Below are 18,772 nucleotides of genomic sequence, written 5' to 3' on the forward strand. Positions count from 1 at the left end.
TGCCTTTGCTTCTCTGAGCTTCAGTTTCTCATCTGGAGAACAGAAATGACACAGGTCTGTACCTCACACCGATCAGCAGGGATAACAAACCTACACAGGGCACTGAGCCTGGCACATACTCAGCGGTTATAACTCATATATCAGCTCAAACCGTGGAAGATCAGACCATGAAGTGGCCCAGCACCTGATTTTGCCCAACCGATTTTGTATTCCTCAAGTTTGCAGATTGTAACTCCAAAAAATCCCAGTGGCTACCAAAAGCCCAAATCAAGTCTCCACATTTTCTGGAGGTGCTTTTTTTTTACTTGATTTCTCATATCTTCCTCCTCCCGGTTTATGGAGGTACAAATGTGTATAGATAAAAAAAATAACATTCCCTAGTTCTCTCCAATGCAAGGGCTTACAAGCCAAACGATATCTGTAGCAAGGAGCACGCTGAATACACAGAACTTGCTTTTTAAACAATAATAGGTTTTTATTTGTATGGCTGAGTTCAGAGAGAAGGAAAGATAGAGAGGAAGATCTTCCATCTGCTGGTTCACACTCCAAGTGGCTGCAACAGCCAAAGCTGAGCTGATCCAAAGCCAGGAAACAGGAGCTTCCACCAGGTCTCCCACAGGGGTGCAGGGACTTAAGGACTTGGGCCATCCTCCACGGCTGCTCCAGGCTGCAAGCAGGGAAACGGATGGGAAGTGGAGCAGCTGGGACAAAGCGGATGTCAGCGCTTCAGCAAGAGGCTTAGCTTCATATCACTTCACTGAGCCCAGAACTTGTTTTTAAATGGCCTCCCTCTGTTAAAAGTCACCAGGGCACCTTTGAAAAATAGGTGATGCTAAGGCTGGGTCAGGAAAAGTTTGAGAGGTCTGGAACATTTTGTTATGCCTGAAAATAAGAAAATTCCTCTTCCTCATCCTCTTTTTGCTTTTTGTTCAAGCCTCACTTATTTATTTGAAAGGCAGAGTCACAGAAAGAGAAAAAGAGTGAGTGAGAGAGACAGAGAGAGAGAGAAAGTGACAAGAGAGATAGCTTCCATCTGCTGGTTCACTGCCCCAAGAGACCTCAACAGCTGTAGTTAGGCCAATCTGAAGCCATGAGCCATGAGCTCCTTCCCGGTCTCCCACATGGGTGCAGAGTCCCAATGCTTTGAGCCATCCTCTGCTGCTTTCCCAGGCACACTAACAGGGAACTGTATCAGAGTGAAGCTGCTAGGACTCAAACCAGTGCCCATAGGGGATGCCAGTGCCTCGAGTGGTAGCTTTACCCATATGCCACAGCACCAGCTCCAGAAACTAAGAAAATTTCCCCCCCTCCAAAAAAAAAAAAATCAAAACCAAAACCAAATGGAACCAGCATGAAGGAGATCCCACAGGCTAGTGACTATGATGGGTCTGTCCATCTAAAATGCAATAAAAGATTTTAAGGAAGCAGTGTGTGTATTTGGAAATAATATAGAAAATGGGAAGATATTAGCCATGGTGCACTATGTACACATAGGAGGATTTGCAAAATGAAGAGGATTTTGGCAGGATCACAATAACCCTCAGCTCCAGAGGTCAAACAGCAAGGTTGGTGTCTGGCCATGATTAGACAGGCAGCTGTAGGCAGATGTCCTTGGGAAGCATATCCTGTGTGGAGGTCGTGGTGGCCTTGAACATACTGGCTGTTCTTACTGTCCAGCATACATGCCCGAGACTGTAACCCTCAACACAAGTAACACCACTTGGTAGGCACAGCAGCAGGAGGGGCTGTCTTTGTTTACACTCTTCTCTGTGTTGGACACGCATGAGGGCCTCAGTAAATCTTTTCTGACTCGATCACGAAGGACTGTGATGCATGTGGGCTCTACCGCGTAGCACTTATGGGCTCAACCAACTCCGGAGATCGCTTTCCAAGTGGGGGTGCCCTCAGCTGCTTCTGAAAGGCACCAATCAGGCCACCAGGACATACGAAGTCCTGAACCTGGCCGGCCACTGAGTTTGCACGAACCGTCTCCCGCAGCCCACCTCCCCCACCCCCAGGATCCCACCTGGCCCCCGGAATCTCTCGCCCGTCTTGGTTGCACCCCAAAAGTCTGCAGCTCCTTCCTCTCTCCCAGAGCCTGCGGGAAGGGCCGCCGGGTTCCACTGCTTTTGTCCCAAGCCCTACTAGCTGACAGGTGTAGCAAAAGTTCTCTGCTCGCCCGCTGCCCCGCTGCCCCGCGCTCCACCTTCTCTGGGGCGTATCCCCCTCCTCTCCGTGCGTGCTCCCCCAGCCCATGCCGCGCGCCCTCCGCTCACCTGTCTGCGCGCTCTCTTTACTGAGCGTGCGCGCTCGTTGCACAGCAACGGGACGCAACTCGCTGGTAGAGTGGGCGCATGCGTAAGGTGCGCACAGAGCGAAGGCACGAGACGTTGCAGAAACAGTTTGTCTCGCTTTCGTGGGCTGTTATTCTATCGATTGGACCTTCTGACTCCTGTGGGCCTCCCTGTGAGGCCCGAAAAGGTTGCTTTCCACCCTGGAGGCGCCGTGGGTTGGTCCTTGGCTAGCATCTCCTCCCCAGCGGTGAGCTGCGAGGCACCTGTCGTGTAAGAGGCTCTCCTGCGGACACTGGCTGGGGAGACCAACCTCAGCGTCCAGGTTGCCAGAAAAGTTCTACGTGCCAGTTAAAAGTGCATTTCACAGTTACTGTGTAGTGCAAATATTGCGTAACAGAAAGTTTTCTGTTGCTTATCTGAAATCCAAGTTTAACTGGGTATGCTGTCTTACTTTTTTTAAAAAAAGTATTTCTTTTTACTTTACTTGGAAGACAGAGTTAGAGAGAGAATATGAATTTTTCACCTGCTGTTTCACTCTCCAAATGGTCTCAATGGCCAGAGCTGTGTTGGTCAGGAGCCAGAAGCCAGAAGCTTCTTCCAGGTCTCTTACATGGGCACAGGGGCCCAAGCACATGGGTGGTCCTCTACTGCTTTCCGAGGCCATAAGCAGGGAGCTGATGGGAAATAAAGCAGGAAGTGGATTCGGGAACTTAAACTGGTGGATGTAAGGGTAAGCACATATGGGACTTAGCAGATACAGCAAAATCCCCTCTGTAGGAGATAAATTATGTTTGCCCTCCCACCATCGTCACAGGACAAACAGCATGGGCTCCACAGGTGGCCCTTCAGGTTCTCTGTGTTACAGAAATGTTATGCACATTTTAAGCACATTTGCGCAGCGACGGATTTGGAGTCTTGTTAGGAGTTTCTGGGGCCAGCTTGTTTGCGCCATCCTTCATGGGGCATGTCATGACTAATGGCAGGGTAGGTACTGTGTTGACCACACAGGGTTTGACTGTTCCTGTACCTTCAATGGACGTTTGCTGCACTAATGCAAAACATTTACATGTTCTTAACACTTTTTATTTACACATTAGACATGGAGTCGTCATATCTCCAGAAGCATCTGGGGACATGCCTAACTGAAGGTCTTGCAGAAGTGGCGAGAGTTCGCCCAGTGGATCCGATAGAATATTTAGCATTGTGGATTTACAAGTATAATGAAAATACAACCTTGGAACAACTGGTAGGTATGGATTCTCTTTTAGGAAATTAGGAAGTGTCAAACAATTGATCCAACTTCCTTGCTTTTTTTAAAATTCAATCCTGTTTCTTTTTATTATGATGTGTTTATTATACAAAAATCTGAACAACATGGGAAAAAAACAGAAAAACACCTGAAGATAATGTCTACCTTTGTCTTCATGTATGTTCTGTGTAGTTGCTTTTCTATGTATCAGTCCGTCTTTTTGTACCTGCTGTGATTATATTTAATGTATAATTTCAGTTTTGTGCTTTTTTATCACTTATTTTTACTGGAAAGTCAGATTTTACAGAGAAAGATCCTCCATCCACTGGTCCTCTTGCTAAGTGGCCACAAAGGGTGGAACTGAGCCAATCCAAAGCCAGAAGCCTGGAGTTTCTTCTGGGTCTCCCACACGGGTGTAGGGTCCCAAGGCCTTGGACCATCCTTCAATACCTTCCTAGGCCACAAACAGAGAGCTGGAAGGAAAATGAAGGATGTGAACTGCCTCCCACATGAGATCCCAGTGTGTGCAAAGCAAGGAAGGACTTAAGCCATTAGGCTACCGTGCCAGGCCCAATTTTGTACCTTTTTTTTTTTATTCAAAGAAAGCATGCATCTCCTCCAAATGTTATGTAGTTTCTGAAAGGATAGACCATAATTTGCTTCATCCTTTTCCTATTGTTGATTAAGATACTTTCAGCATTGTTTTTAGAAATTATCTGGTCTGAGAAATCCTATGCTATCTTTCTCCCCCCACCCCCCACGACACTAGCGACAGAAGGAGATGGCAGAGCTGGAGCATGAACGAGAGCTGGCTCTGCTGGAGCAGGAGATCATGGAGAGACTCAAGGCGGAGGAGCTCATGTTTCAGCAGGTGAGACGACTTCCCATCCAGCTCCCTCCCAAAGCCTTGAGACCCTACACCCACGTGGGAAACCCAGAAGAAACTCCCGGCTCCCTGCTTTGGATCAGCTCAGCTCTGACTGTTGCAGTCAGTTGGGGGAGTGGACCAGCAGATGGAAGTTTTTTCTGTCTCTCCTTGTCTCTGGAAATCTGCTTTTCCAATAAAGATAAATCAATATTTAAAAAAAAAAAAAAGACGAAGCCTTGATTTTGTCCAAATTGTGGAGGCTTCATTTCTGCCCTCCTGAATGCTGTACTTCAGGAAGCACTTGTAGAAGCTAAAATGTTAAGTGACTGTGACCATTTGTTTTTGCAAGCTTCTGAAATCTCGATGAGCTTAGCATAATTATCCTGGAACATTTAAGAGTGAGTGTTAATTCATGGCAGTTAATCTGACAGTAATATGACTTATGTGTTTTTGACTATTCAGCAACAGATGGAACTCCAGCTGGAGCTGGAAATGCAAGAAAAGGAGAAGCAGAGAATAGAAGAACTACAGAAAGCGCAGGAACAATTAGAGAAGGTAATTTGAAGTCTTGGAAATGTTTTGTTTGAAGATATTGAAGGTTAAATTCTTTGAAATTCCGAGGTGATTGTGATCTCTAAGATGGTAGGATGTTAGATGTGCTAGCAACATGAATCTGCAATTTAAATGTGTTTACGGGGAATTTCAAAATTAAAATAAATAGTGCCATAAATTTTTATTGACTGCCTGTATCAAGACTCCAGTGTTTTTTTAGACAAATATTTTCCAAAAAGTATGTTTTTTAAACCAGTATTTTCAAAAAATATGTGTCAACACAGACCAAACCACTCATTGTGTATGTGTTTATTTTTTCCTTGATCAAATATTACTCCCCTCATTTATCTAGAGTTGTAAACAAAAGCAGAAACAGGTTTTGTAGAAAATTTTCAACATGTTTGCTAATGGCTTAGATGAGAGCATCATAATATAAGGTAATTTTTAAAAATCATGAATTGAGTCAGAAGGGATGAGATTTTAAATCACCTAGAATGGTCACAGTAACCAGAACTGGGCCGAGCTGAAACCAGGGGTCAGGAACCCTCCACCCGAGTCTGCCATGTGAGTGACAGGGACTCAGTACTTGAACCATACTGTGTTGCTTTTCTAGGAGCTGAGCAGGGAGCTGGATCAGAAGTGGAGCAGCCTAGAACTCATGCTAGATTAATATTCTTGCCAGATGCTGGCATTGCACAGGTGACTTCATCCACCGCACCACAGCAACAGCCCCAGGCCATTTGCTTTTAAAACGTTCTATTTAGGAGCTAATGTTGTGGTACTTATAGTCCCAGCATCCCATGTCAGGGCGCTGGTTCAAAGTCCCGGTTCCTTTGCTTCTGATCCAGTTTCTTCCTGATGGCTTGCAAAGGCAGAGGAAGATGGCTCGGGTGCATAGCCCCATGCCATCCACACAGGAGACCAGGATGGAGTGTGTAGGTCAAGGCCCCCAACCCAGCTACATGGAGAATGAGTGAGCATGAAAGGTTTCTAACTATTCTTCCATGTCACTCTTTCAAATGAATAAATACATTTTTGTAAAAGTTTTATTTAATCAAATATAAAACATAGTTGTCTTAGAGTAAAAAATAAATCTTTAATCTGCAATTTCGGATTAAATGTATTCAGATCACTCTTCGAAGAGTGTTTGCACTCTGCTTCCAGTTTTTGTAAAAATTAAAATGCTTGAAAATAAACATGGGAGGAAAATGAAGTATACTCAAAGTATTCTTTTCATTTTTGTACTAACAGATGAGAATGGAAGTTATTGCTAGGGGTGAAGACAGCCTGCACTCAGAAGTAAGAAGAAAAAGATTCAATTTTACATAAAATAAATGAATTTCTTGTAATGCTAATTTTGATACATTAGCAGCAAACTTTTAAGTATGAATATTTTCATAACTGATAGTCTAAATATGTATTCTAGTAGTAATTTGTAAATATGATATACTTTAAAGCAAAATCTCAGAGATGACTGGATTAGACCTTCAATTTTTTGTTTGTATTTTTAAAAATCAGAATATCCTAAGATATTGACCATATGATTACTTACAGATTTTTAGTTGATGCATGTATTTTTATAAATTAGCAGTTGTTACTAGAATTCTCTTGTCATAAAAAGGTGTTAGTTAATTCTGTGAAATGATAGTGCTGAGTTTTGATATTGTAATACTAAAATTTCTTACCAAAATTGAAATGAAAGTAATATATTAATTTTGAGGTGATCTAAAAGTAAAAAATGGGACCTGGCAGGCCACCGCATTAACTCAACTGGTTAATTTTCCGACTTCAACTGCCAAGATCCAGTGTAGGTGCTGGTCTGTGTCCTAACTGCTCCACTTCCTATCAAGCTTCCTGCTTATATCCTGGAAAAGCAACAGAGGACGGCCCAAAGCCTTGGGATCCTGCACCCATGTGCGAGACCCAGGAGTGAAGAAGCTCCTGGCTCCTGGCTTCAGATTGGCTCAGTTCCAGCTATTGTTGCCATTTGGAGAGTGAACCAGCAGATCAAGATCTTTCTCTCTGGTTTTCCTTCTTCTGTAAATCTGTCTTACCAATAAAAATCGATCTTAAAAAAAGGGAGGGGGGGTGGTGCTGAGACTGTGTCATAGAGAGTAAAACTGCTGCCTGCAGTGCTAGCATCCTATGTAGTCACCAGTTTGAGTCATGGCTGCCCCACTTCCCATCCAACTTCCTGCAAAAGCACTTGGAAAAGCAGGAAAAGATGGCCCAAGTACTTGGGCCCTAGAATCCACATGGGAGACCCAGAAAACATCTCCAGGCTCCTGGCTCAGGCCAGTACAACTCTGGCTAGGATGGTCATTTGGAGAGTGAACCAACAGATGGAAGATTTCTGTGTCTCCTTTCACTGTAATTCAGCCATTCAAACAACTAAATGAACCTTTTAAGAAAAAGTAAAAATGGGGTTTTTGATTGCAGGATGCACTACCAGACTCAGGCAAAACCCTGGCTGAAATCAGTGATCGCTATGGAGCCCCTAATCTGAGCAGAGTGGAAGAACTGGATGAACCGATGCTCTCCGATGTAAATATCTGCATGCTTTAATAAGACAGGGGTTTTGTGTGTGTGTGTTTTAATTCCACCTGTGGTAAAGTCTAGCTTGTGTGAGACAGTCTTGGCTGGCACATTGGCCTTTTGTTTCATAGAAAGATAACCATTCCTAAGTTCATGACCATATTCCTGATTAACATTCTGCCCTTTTGCAAATGTGTAACTGGCATACTCAGGCCTATCATTATCTGTCAGTCTGTGTCTGTGTACTTGAAAGTAGACTTTGGAAAACTCAAATCCTCCTCAAAGTATGGATTTAAAATAGTTTTGTGAGATACATGATGTTCAGCATCAGAGGGGGCCCTGGAAAGAATAAAAATCTGAAGGAGGGTGTGCAAGCTTCCGCAGTATATGAGTTATACTTTTCAGTTAAACACGCATTGTCTTCTCTGCGCCTGCTGCTGTGCCAGACACAGAGGTGACTGTGACAGATAAAGGGGAAGCAAATAATTAATGGTTCTTACTGGAGTGATAAGATGATTTATTGTGCACGCCATTGTGCTTCTGAGCACAAAAGAGATAGCTCTGCAGGTGCCAACTAGGACAGGGCTGGCGGGGAGGTGCACTTGGCCGGGGAGGTGATTCATGTATACTGAGTGCGTCAGGGGGAGCAGTTGAGGGACGGTGGCTTGGAAGGATACTGGAAAGAAATGGTGAGGCAGGAGACCCCGAGCAAGACAGGTATAAGGATTAAGGTGATAGGAAAGACTAGAGAGAGGGAGGGATGAGCGCTGAGGGAACGGAGGCTTCAGGGCTCAGGCCAAGAAGGCCCGTGCGGTTCCTGCTCAGAGGTTGATGGTTTATTGCATCATGTGATCAGAAAGACCATATGGCTGATCGTGTGGAGAAGGAGGTGTGGCGAGACCAGGTGGGAGGGAGACTATTTTTGTTTAATTGAAAGAGAGAGAGAGAGAGGGCCAGGGGAGCAGAGAGAGAGGGAGAGAGAGAGAAAGACCTATGCGATCTAGAATGAGTGGCATTTATAACAGCCATTCAGAGAGTGGAGCTGGTCCTAGGGACAGTCATAGATAATGAAGTATCTGCTATGATTTGGACGATGCTAGGGCTAGACAATACAAATGAACAAAACACCTGTCCTGTGGGCTCCCCTTTGGAAAGGGGACAGAGCAGAGAAGCCTGACTAGTCTGGATGAGCCTTCTTTCCAGGGCCGGGTCGGGCCCACATGCTTAGGTCATCCTTCACTGGTTTGCAGGCACATTAGCAGGGAGCTGCATCCGATGGAAGCAGAGCAGCAGCGACACAAACCAGCATCCGTATGGGCTGGCCAGCACTGCAGGTGGCAGCTTAAATTGATGCATCACAAGTTGGGGGACTAAGTGCATGACTTCAGGATCCATATCACGTTCAACTCAGAGAACACAAAGCAGAAGGAGGACAAAGGCTGGGATGGTGGCTGCCTGAGGCTAGGAGATGGTTACCTTCTCTTTGGATGTTCTTTAAATTGACCTGAAGTTCTCAAAAAACTTCATCCAGTGCAGTCTCAGAAATGACCTGATCTCTGTTTACTTTGTATCTTCTCACAGGCCTAATTGTATTAAAGTGTATATGTATGTTTTATTTTGCTTTTAGGTTGCATTAAACATTGATCAAGATTTGTAGACTCGACCATCCAAAGTGCAATAAAAATTGTTCTGGCTAATTTCAAACTTCAAAGCAGGAACCCTCATTTATTTTGCCATCAAACTTGAACTCTGCTTTTTTTTTTTTTTTAATAAAAAACCTCTTATTTACATGTTTTTTTTTTTAAGGCAGAGCCACATGGAGAAAGGGAGAGGCAGAGGTTGGTGGGGCACAGAGCAAGAGTGGGAGGAGGTACCTTCCATTTGCTGGTTCACTTCCCAAGTGGTTGCAACAGCTGGGTCAGGACCAGTAGCCAGGATCTCCCACATGAGTTGCACTTGAGTCATCGTCCATAACCTCCCAGGCACATTAACAGGAAGCTGGATCAGAAACGCACCAGGAACGCACCAGTACTTGAACCAGTGCTCTGATATGGGATGCCAGTGTTGTGAGCAGTGGCTTAACCTACTATACCACACTGCTGTCCTCAAACCCTACTCCCTTCTTTGCCTCCTGAAGACAGCTGTATGAATGGGCTTCAAAGGTAGCCTTAAAATAGGGCTTTGGATTCCCCAATGTGACTGTGTGTTTTGTTTTGTTTTGTTTTGTTTTGTTTTGTTTTGTTTTGTTTAACCCCTCATGGGCTTCCTTTGAGAGAACAAGAGTTTGCTGACACTTTTAAAAGAGGCAAATGGGAGCTCCCATCCGGATGGGAGCTAGATGGGCCAAGTGGAAAGTTGCTGGGCTGTGAGAAGTGGGCAAAATCACTGCTGTGTAGCTGAGGTGCATCAAACACACTGCACATCCAGTGTGCTTTGAGAGAGAGCCACAAAGCCTTCCCCAGTTTGCAGAAATCACCTAACCCACGCTTGTGTTTTGCAGCCGGGGAGGTTTAGGAGCGTTCATGACCCTGCAGGGAGGGGCATTTTCTCAAGCTAAGCATGTTCATCCCCACCTAAAATCAGGTGTCTGAACTTGCCCTGCCTCACCCATCTGTCCACCTGCATGTCCAGGTTCTGTCTTCCTCTTTGGGGCGTGTACATTCAGGGACATTGTTGGGAGAATCCACACTGACCTGTGCTAGCTGCTGGGTTTGAGTGTGGCTTATCCCACATAGGTTCCCATGTGGGATGCTTGCTGACAATAAGGGGTGGGGGTTAGGGACCTGGTGGGAGGGTCTGGGATCCCTGCGGGCATGCCCTAGGAAGGGTTAGTTAGGGACCTGGTGGGAGGGTCTGGGATCCCTGCGGGCATGCCCTAGGAAGGGTTAGTTAGGGACCTGATGGGAGGGTCTGGGATCCCTGCGGGCATGCCCTAGGAAGGGTTAGTGTGGTCCTCTTGCCTCCTCTGCTCACGTGCCACCTGCCACCGGTCTTACTCAGTTTCCTGTCTTGCTGTGTGAGCACACCCAGGTGGCTGCATGGTCATCTTGTGCAGAGCTGAGTCAAGCACTAGGCCCTGGAACAACCAGAACTAGAACTGAATCATCGTCTTCATAAAATACTAGCCTCAAGTTGCAGTGATTCAAAACACATAGGGACCAAACCAAGTCACGAATGTGAAAGAAGCCTCGCACAGGGGGTTCAAGCACTGGGGACAACTGCTGAAAGATGCGCTAGATACGGGCTATGCATCTTGGCCCCTTGCAAGTTTCCTCTCTAGCTTTGGATTTGGGGGCAAGGTTTCACTTCCTTTATGAGGCCTTTCCAAATCTGAGTGTGTGGTAAGAGTCTTTTCTCCTTGTAAGAGCTAAGAAAACAAATGCTGAAGGAGGATCTTTTTTTGGGAAAAATCTATTTTTATACTTTTTTTGAGGCAAAGAGAACAAAACAGCCTAGTTGCTTACATAGGGAGATAAAAGGGGGAAAATAATAGGAAAAATATGTGTTGCATTAGGAAGGAATGTTATCCTGTTCACCAGTTCTGCACATTCTTGAATGTCTCAGATACTTAGGAAAGGTGGCTGCCAGCTCCTGCGTCTCCAGCATGCATGACTTACTTCCTTCCTTCCTTTTCTTTCTTTCTCTTTCTTTCTTTCTTTCTTTCTTTCTTTCTTTCTTTCTTTCTTTCTTTCTTTCTTTCCTTCCTTCCTTCCTTCCTTCCTTCCTTCCTTCCTTCCTTCTTCCTTCCTTCCTTCCTTCCTTCCTTCCTTCCTTCCTTCCTTCCTTTCTTTCATTTTTAAATAAAGATTTCTGCATTTCTATTGGAAAGTCAGATACACAGAGAGGAGAAACAGGAAGATCTTCCATCTGATAATTCACTCCCCAAGTGACCACAGCAGCTTGAGCTGAGCTGATCCCAAAACAGGAGCCCAGAGCTTCCTCCAGGTCTCCCACACGGGTCCAGGGTCCCAGGCTTTAGGCTGGCCCCAACTGCTTCCCAGGCCACAAGCAGGGAGCTGGATGAGAAGCAGGGCTGCTAGGATATGACCTGGCGCCCCTATGGAATCCCGGTGTGTGCAAGGCAAGGACTTTAACCACTAGGCTACTGCGCCAGGCCCTGCCATCTTGCTTATCCACCTACACAACAGTGTGCCACAGGGACAGGGAATAGATTGTCCTTCCAGGCTTGGCTGCAGCCACTACTGAAGCTGGGGTTGGGAGACAGGTGTAGAGATGTCTTGGGCTCAGTGTAGCCAAGGGGCATGCTCTGGGGCTAGGATTTGGACACAAAGGACTTTAGTCATTAAATGAATTGCTGTGGTTCTGGGGTAGAGTTTTTATTTTTATTTTTTATTTTTATTGGAAAAGCAGATTTACAGAGAGAAGAAGACAGAGCGTTTCCATCCACTGGTTCATTCTCCAAGTGGTTGTAGTGGCCAGAGCTGAGCTGAAGCCAGAAGCCAGGAGCCAGAAGCTTCTTCTGGGTCTCCCACGTAGGTTCAGGGTCACAAGACATTAGACCATCCTCTACTGCCTTCCCAGACCACAAGCAGGGAGCTGGATGGAAAGTGGAACAACTGGGACATGAACCAGCACCTATCTGGGATCCTGGTGCAGCCAATGAGCCATCACGCCCTAGGGGTAGAGTCTGAAAGAGGCTCCTATTGTGATTGGCTGATGATTCCAAAATACAGCAGCTAGCCTGGGCTGTCTCTCACGGTCTCCTCCTGATAGCTACACACATCATTTTGGATCCAACCCAGGGTAGGACTGGAAGTGGCCCCTGTTCTAACAGATGGATTATGACATATATGTTCCTTCTCAGCTGGTCTTGAGGACAATAAGGATTCCAAAAAGAAGGGAAATGGATGAGAAATGGGGAGATGCAAAATTCACAGAGACTGGCAATTAGACCTGTCTTTTCTCACTGCAAAAGTTGAGACCATTAAAGTACAGTTTAATGCAAACCTAATATTTTTGCTGAATTCTGAGTGAAAGTTAATATGCAAAGTTAAGGATGAAGTTGTATATCAATTTCTGAGATATAACATTAAGAATAGACTTTTACCAAACTGATAATTCTGATATTAGAGTATGAAAGCATCAATATCTCAGTGTACTGAACAGCTGTAACATTTTGGTCAATATGCCATGTTTTTTTAAATTTATTTTTAATTTTGGATGATGTTAACATAGTTGACCAGATTGGGATGGATCAAGTGTTAGAATGGATCAAGTGGGTGTGACCACTGTCTCCAAATTTTCGATTTCTCCTTGTTTTTTTGGGGGGGGGGGATTTAGGGAGGGGTAGGAGGAGAAGCCACACTCAGCCTCCCAACTGCTCCAATGCTGAGAGATGAATAGCCACTCCATATCAAGCCAGGGTCCCAATGTGACACATACTCCGATGGTTCTGTCCAGGTGGTTTCGGTAACTCTAAAGTGTCGCCGATGTCGTCAATCCAAGGATGAGGAAACCCTTTCAATGTCCATTGACTGACACAGTTGACCTCAGAGTCTCCATTCACCTAGATATTTGCTGTCACTATTTGACTGGGATAGTTGGCCAATTTGTTCTGTCTGCCTTCCTCTGGGATGGTACAGATGTCCCCTGCAGGGCTCAATGGGCTGCCATATCTTCTATGTGGATCTGGGCCAACTGTCCACTATTCCATACTTTCCACTGAGGAGGATCAGTTTTCACAGGTGGGCCAAGGACTCTAACCAGGTGACCCCAGGCCCTGCTGGACCCCTCTGCCACCGAGGCTCACAGACCTGGCACTCACCATGCAGACAGGCCAAGGACCCTGACTGTGTGACCTAGGTCCCACCAGACACCTGCCCCTGGGGCTCAAGGATCTGACACCTGCCGTGCAGGCAGACCAAGGACCCAGGCCAGGTGACAGGGGCCCCACAGGACCCCAAGCCCTGGGGCTCATGGAGCCGGCCCCCACCATGCAGGTGGACCAAGGACCCAGGCCAGGTGACTCAGGCTCTGCCAGACCTCCAGTTCCCAAGGCTCATGGACCCAGTAACCACTGTGCAGGTGGGCCAAGGACCAAACCAGGTGACCCAGGCCCTGCTGGATCCCCCACCGGTAGGGCTCTTGGACCCGCCTCCCCTCACCACACACACAGGCAGGCCAAGGACCTGGGCCAAGCAACCCGAGTACCACTGGACCTCCCGCCCCTGAGGCTCATGGACCTGGCATCTACCACACAGGTTCATCATGAACCCAGGCCCTGCTCGACTCCCAGCTCACAGGGCTCAGAGACCTGGCACCTATCTCGCACATGAGCCAAGACCCCGGGCCAGGCAACGTGGGCACTGCCGGACCTCATGTGTTTGACACTATGGAAATCTTATTCAGGTATGGTGAATGAAGGAAAAAGATATCTTTGGGTGTTTTGTTTTTCTTTTTTTTTTTTTAAAGATTTATTTATTTTTATTACAAAGTCAGGTATACAGAGAGCAGGAGAGACAGAGAGGAAGATCTTCCATCTGATGATTTATTTCCCAAGTGACCGCAACAGCCGGTGCTGTGCCGATCCAAAGCCAGGAGCCAGGAACTTCTTCCAGGTCTCCCATATGGGTGCAGAGTCCCAAGGCTTTAGGGCCGTCATTGACTGCTTTCCCAGGCCACAAGCAGGGAGCTGGATGGGAAGTGGAACTGCCGGGATTAGAACCGGCACCCTTATGGGATCCTGGCGCAGGACTTTAGCCGCTAGGCCATGCTGCTGGGCCCGGGTGTTATGTTTTTCCTCCAAAATTTTTTCCTAATGTTTTATATTTTGTTTATTTTTACGAATTATTTGTACAAATCTTGCAAGAGGGCACTCCCATCTGCTTGTTCTTTCCCCATAGTCCCACAAAGGGCAGGGCCTAAATCGAGCACTTAACACATAATCCAAGTTTTCTGGGTGGGTGTCAGGAACCAATTATTTTAACACTTTTTATATTTGAAAGAGAACATATTCATAAAAGCAATACTTCATCCACTGGTTCACTGCCCCCTTTCCCCTACCCCCCAAAATGACCATAGTGGTGAGGGCTGGGCCAAGACAAAGCCAGGAGCCTGGAACTCCATCAGGGCTTCTCATGGAGGTGGCAGGAATTGATGCACTGGTTCATCTGCTGCTTTCCTCCCAGGTACAATCAGAAGGCAACTGGATTGGAGGTAGAGTGACTGAGACTTGAATGTGTGCTCTGATAGGAGACGCTGGTATTATAGGTGATGGCTTAGCCCACTGTGCCACAGTTCAGGCCCCTTGATATTGTCTCCAACATCTCTTCCCTTTTTTCTACAGATCCTATATTCTTTATTTCACTTGAAGGTGCTTTGTTCCCTGGATGTAGTTGTATATGATTTGGGGGAGCTGTTACACTTTAATAAGAGATCATTCATGTACCAAACAGCTCACATCTTTAAAGTTTACAATTAATTGCTTGTCAGTGTGGTCACAGATAGGTGCAGCCACTGCCACCATCACTTTTAGAACATTCTCATCGCCTCCAAAAGGACACTGTACCTTCAGCTGTCAACCGTTTCCTAAACCCTCCCAAAGCTCTTCAAGCACTAGGACGCCATGCCTCTGCTGGTTTTTGTATTGCTTCAGAAGACACACTCTCTGAACCATGATTAATACAGCCAGACTCAACCATGGCTTGTGGTTGGCTCCCTTGGTGACTCCAGAGTAACTGGTGTAGTGTCACAATGTTACTGTCCTGTCCTGATGGCTTTATATACCCCCAGTTATATTGGGGTTTATGAAGTACATTTTACTATGCTATGTTAATTTTATATTCCTTCTACTAATATGTCTAGTAGATTTAGATTACACTAAAATTGTTCTAGTAGAATAGAATGCTTAATTAGCAAACAGAGCCATCACGTGAAGCCCTCATTTCACATTCTTTACATTGAAAATATGTGAAGGGTACACAGAAGGCTGAGATGCTGCCTGTATGCCAGCATCTCACATGAACATGATCACTTGGCTGCTCCACTTCCAATTCAGCTCTCTGCTAATGTACCTGGGAAAGCAGCGTAAAATGCCCTAGATGCTTGGGCCCTTGCACCTACACGGTGCAGGAGCTCCTGGCTCCTGGTTCGAACCAGCTCCAGCTGTTGCAGCCGCCATCTGGGGAGCAAACCAGTGGATGGAAGATCTTTTTCTGTCTCTGTGTCTCCTTCTCTCTATATAATTCTGCCTTTAAAATAAAAATAAGTAAATCTTATGTATCTTTCTTATCTGTAATAAATGTATCTTTCACGTATAATATATATGCATGAAAATGTGGGAAGATGAAGCCTCAGGAAGAAATGCTCAGGGTTGTAGAAATAACAGGCATTGAATCTGGCCTTGACACCCAGTTACACTTGGTGTATAATGACTGAAAGTATTTGGATATACCAAGCGTTATTGAAAAGTAGCTACGGCAATAACAGGGTTGACTGCTGATTTAAGTCAATCTTCTGCAGCTAAGAGAGAGTATCTGTGATTGAGTCGTGTATAAAGGGAAGAGCCCTAATGCGGCTCCTGGTTCTGGAGGCTGGGAAAGCCAAGAGCGCAGCGTTGGTATCTCATGGCTTTGGATGAGGACTTCCCGCTGCTGTGGCTCCTGGTGGGAAGCGGAAGGTGCAGACGGGGAAGAACGGAGTCAAGGGGATGGATTCTCTTCAGAATAACCTGTTCTTATGGCAACAAATCCAGTCCTGCACAACTGAGAAGTCACTCATGCAAGGGAGGCATTAATCTGTTCATGTAGGGCCCAGCGCGCTGACCTAGTGGCTAAAGTCCACTCCTTGAATGCACCAGGATCCCATATGGGCACTGGTTCTAATCCCGGCAGCCCTGCTTCCCATCCAGCTCCCTGCTTGTGGCCTGCCCAGCTCCTGCACCAGTTTGTGAACTCAGAATCTAGTTAAATCATCATGGGCCATGCCACTGGGAAGCATGCTTCCAGAAGTTGAGCAAGGACACGTCAAAAAAGATAAATAATGGTGCAAGATTCAAGGAACCCGTTGGGTGGTTTGTGTGATCCACATAACATGGGAAGGAGTTACGCAGAGCTGTATGGAAGAGAAGGCAAAAGTACACCATAGAAAAGCCAACACCCAACCAAAGCAAAGGCATGGAACTGACTGGGTAGGCAGAGGGATGTTGGCAATGCCATTGAACAGGTGATCTCTGCAGGGACAAAGGCAAAATTCCATCTGGACCAGATTTCCAAGCATATTAAGTTCCAAGTTTAAATATTTAGATGGTGTTTTCTGAGGAAGAGAAAAAGGAGAGAGACTCGTAAATTGAAAACATTTATGGGGAGTGGTGGGTGAGGAACTGGCATTAAGTTGCAAACAAGTGATTAGGATGATTAATTGTTGGCTGTTGGAGAGTTTGGGATTAGGATTCCATAGAGTCTAGGCTTTGGGTAATGAAGATCCGATTCTGGGTCTAAGTGGAAGTTAATTCAGTGAATGTTTTCAGTATACCTATCTCAAGCACCGTAGTTGATTGTTATAGGGAACAAACATAAGACATGGCCCCTGCTCTCAAGCAATTTACAGTACGTAGGAGCTGCAAAGAAAACAAGTGGCAGGTGTGAGACATTCCACGGCGGGTGGGGGGGATTGGGAGCTAATTGGATGGGGTAAAGGATAAGGAAAAGCCCAGATCCAGGTACAGGTGGGGCCTGGAGAGCGCAGGTGTAAGTCTGGGCTGGAAGGGATACCTGGCCAATTGGGCATGTAAAGCTCAGAGCTTCCTGCTGCTCGCTTTGGCCCAGGGAATTGCATCACAAATAAGCACAAGCTTTGGAAAACCATTGTGTGTGTGTGTGTGTGTGTGTGTGTGTGTGTGTGTGTGTGTGTGTGTGTGTGTGAAAATCTGCTTAGGCCAGAAAATTCCTCTGAATTAAATGTTTCAAATTGTGTATTTGTAACAAGTTCTGCCACCACCAGGTGTCCCACAGCTGCAGCGTTTAAAAGCCTCTTGAGGTAGTCATTTCAAATGATTGCTTCTTATGCAGAAACAAGGATGCTAGTTTTCTCAGGTGTAGTGGACCACAGATGAGTGTAATGGATCAACTTCAGGTAAGTTTACAACCCAATCAATCTATAAGTTGAGACTATGCCAAGTCAAAAGTGCATTTAAGGCACCCCAACCTATTATCTTATCAGCTTACTCTGACCGACCTTAAATGTACTTAGGACACTTACATTCTCCTACAGCTGGGCAAAAGCATCCACCTCAAAGCTCCTCTTATAATGGATTATTGTATATCTCATGTAATTTATTGAATCCTCTGCCGAAAGTGAGATACAGAATGGTCGTGTGGAACTCACCGTTAAAGGACATGGCTGAAGGTACGCTAGCCTGAAGATTGTCCGAGACAATGACCTAAAATCATTTGCCGGATGACGAGGATGCTAACAGTGGCAGGGCCCGTGACTTCTTCTGATGAGGCTAGTGTAAGAACAATGCTCATGTCACACGGGCTTTCTTGTTAGGGTGACAATAAAATAGGAAGCATATGCTTTGCTCAAGTCTTAATGGTTCCAGGACTCTGTGGAACTTACAGGTAACCATTGTGTTTGAGATCAGTGAGTAAAATTCCCTGTTATACATCGCTTATGTGTTCACAGAAACACAAAGTTGTTTACATGTAAGTCAGATCATTTTTGGATGATATTTTATGCTAATATTAAATCGTCTCATACTGTAGTTATTCTGCAACTTGCTTCAGTTTCTTTCAACATTATGTATCCAGTATTTATGTCTGCTACTTCATGTGTTTCTGCTTCATTTCTTTCTTTTTTTTTTTTTTTAAAGATTTTATTATTATTGGAAAGCCGGATATATAGAGAGGAGGAGAGACAGGAAGATCTTCCATCCGATGTTTTACTCCCCAAATGAGCCGCAACGGGCCGGTGCGCGCCAATCCGATGCCGGGAACCAGGAACCTCTTCCAGGTCTCCCACGCGGGTGCAGGGTCCCAAAGCTTTGGGCTGTCCTCGACTGCTTTCCCAGGCCACAAGCAGGGAGCTGGATGGGAAGTGGAGCTGCCGGGATTAGAACCGGCGCCCATATGGGATCCCAGGGCTTTCAAGGCGAGGACTCTAGCCGCTAGGCCACGCCGCCGGGCCCCTGCTTCATTTATTTCAACCACCACGTGAATACAGTGAGCCATTTTACCCTTCTTCTATTGGCAGGTGTTTGTTTTAAATACTGTGTTTTATATGTACATGCATACACATATACTACATACCTGTTTC

General features: G+C 45.8%; 1 protein-coding gene across 4 annotated transcripts; it reads left to right on the forward strand.

Annotated features, from left to right (window-relative positions):
- Positions 1-2,351: 2,351 nt before the first annotated feature.
- DYDC1 (DPY30 domain containing 1) lies at positions 2,352-17,497 on the forward strand. Of its 4 annotated transcripts, none has more exons than XM_058671518.1 (7): positions 2,352-2,564; positions 3,392-3,540; positions 4,313-4,414; positions 4,874-4,966; positions 6,215-6,262; positions 7,403-7,507; positions 9,126-9,208. In XM_058671518.1, the coding sequence occupies exons 2-7, from the start codon at positions 3,394-3,396 to the stop codon at positions 9,153-9,155; spliced, it is 525 nt and encodes a 174-aa protein (XP_058527501.1). In that variant the 5' UTR covers positions 2,352-2,564; positions 3,392-3,393; the 3' UTR covers positions 9,156-9,208. The 4 variants fall into 4 exon arrangements, with proteins under 4 accessions (XP_058527501.1, XP_058527502.1, XP_058527499.1 ...); XM_058671519.1 differs by lacking the exon at positions 9,126-9,208 and adding an exon at positions 17,459-17,497 and having other exon boundaries at positions 2,353-2,731; XM_058671516.1 differs by having other exon boundaries at positions 2,353-2,731.
- Positions 17,498-18,772: the final 1,275 nt, after the last annotated feature.

This window comes from Ochotona princeps, chromosome 13 (assembly GCF_030435755.1).
Source record: "Ochotona princeps isolate mOchPri1 chromosome 13, mOchPri1.hap1, whole genome shotgun sequence".
NCBI lineage: Eukaryota > Metazoa > Chordata > Mammalia > Lagomorpha > Ochotonidae > Ochotona > Ochotona princeps.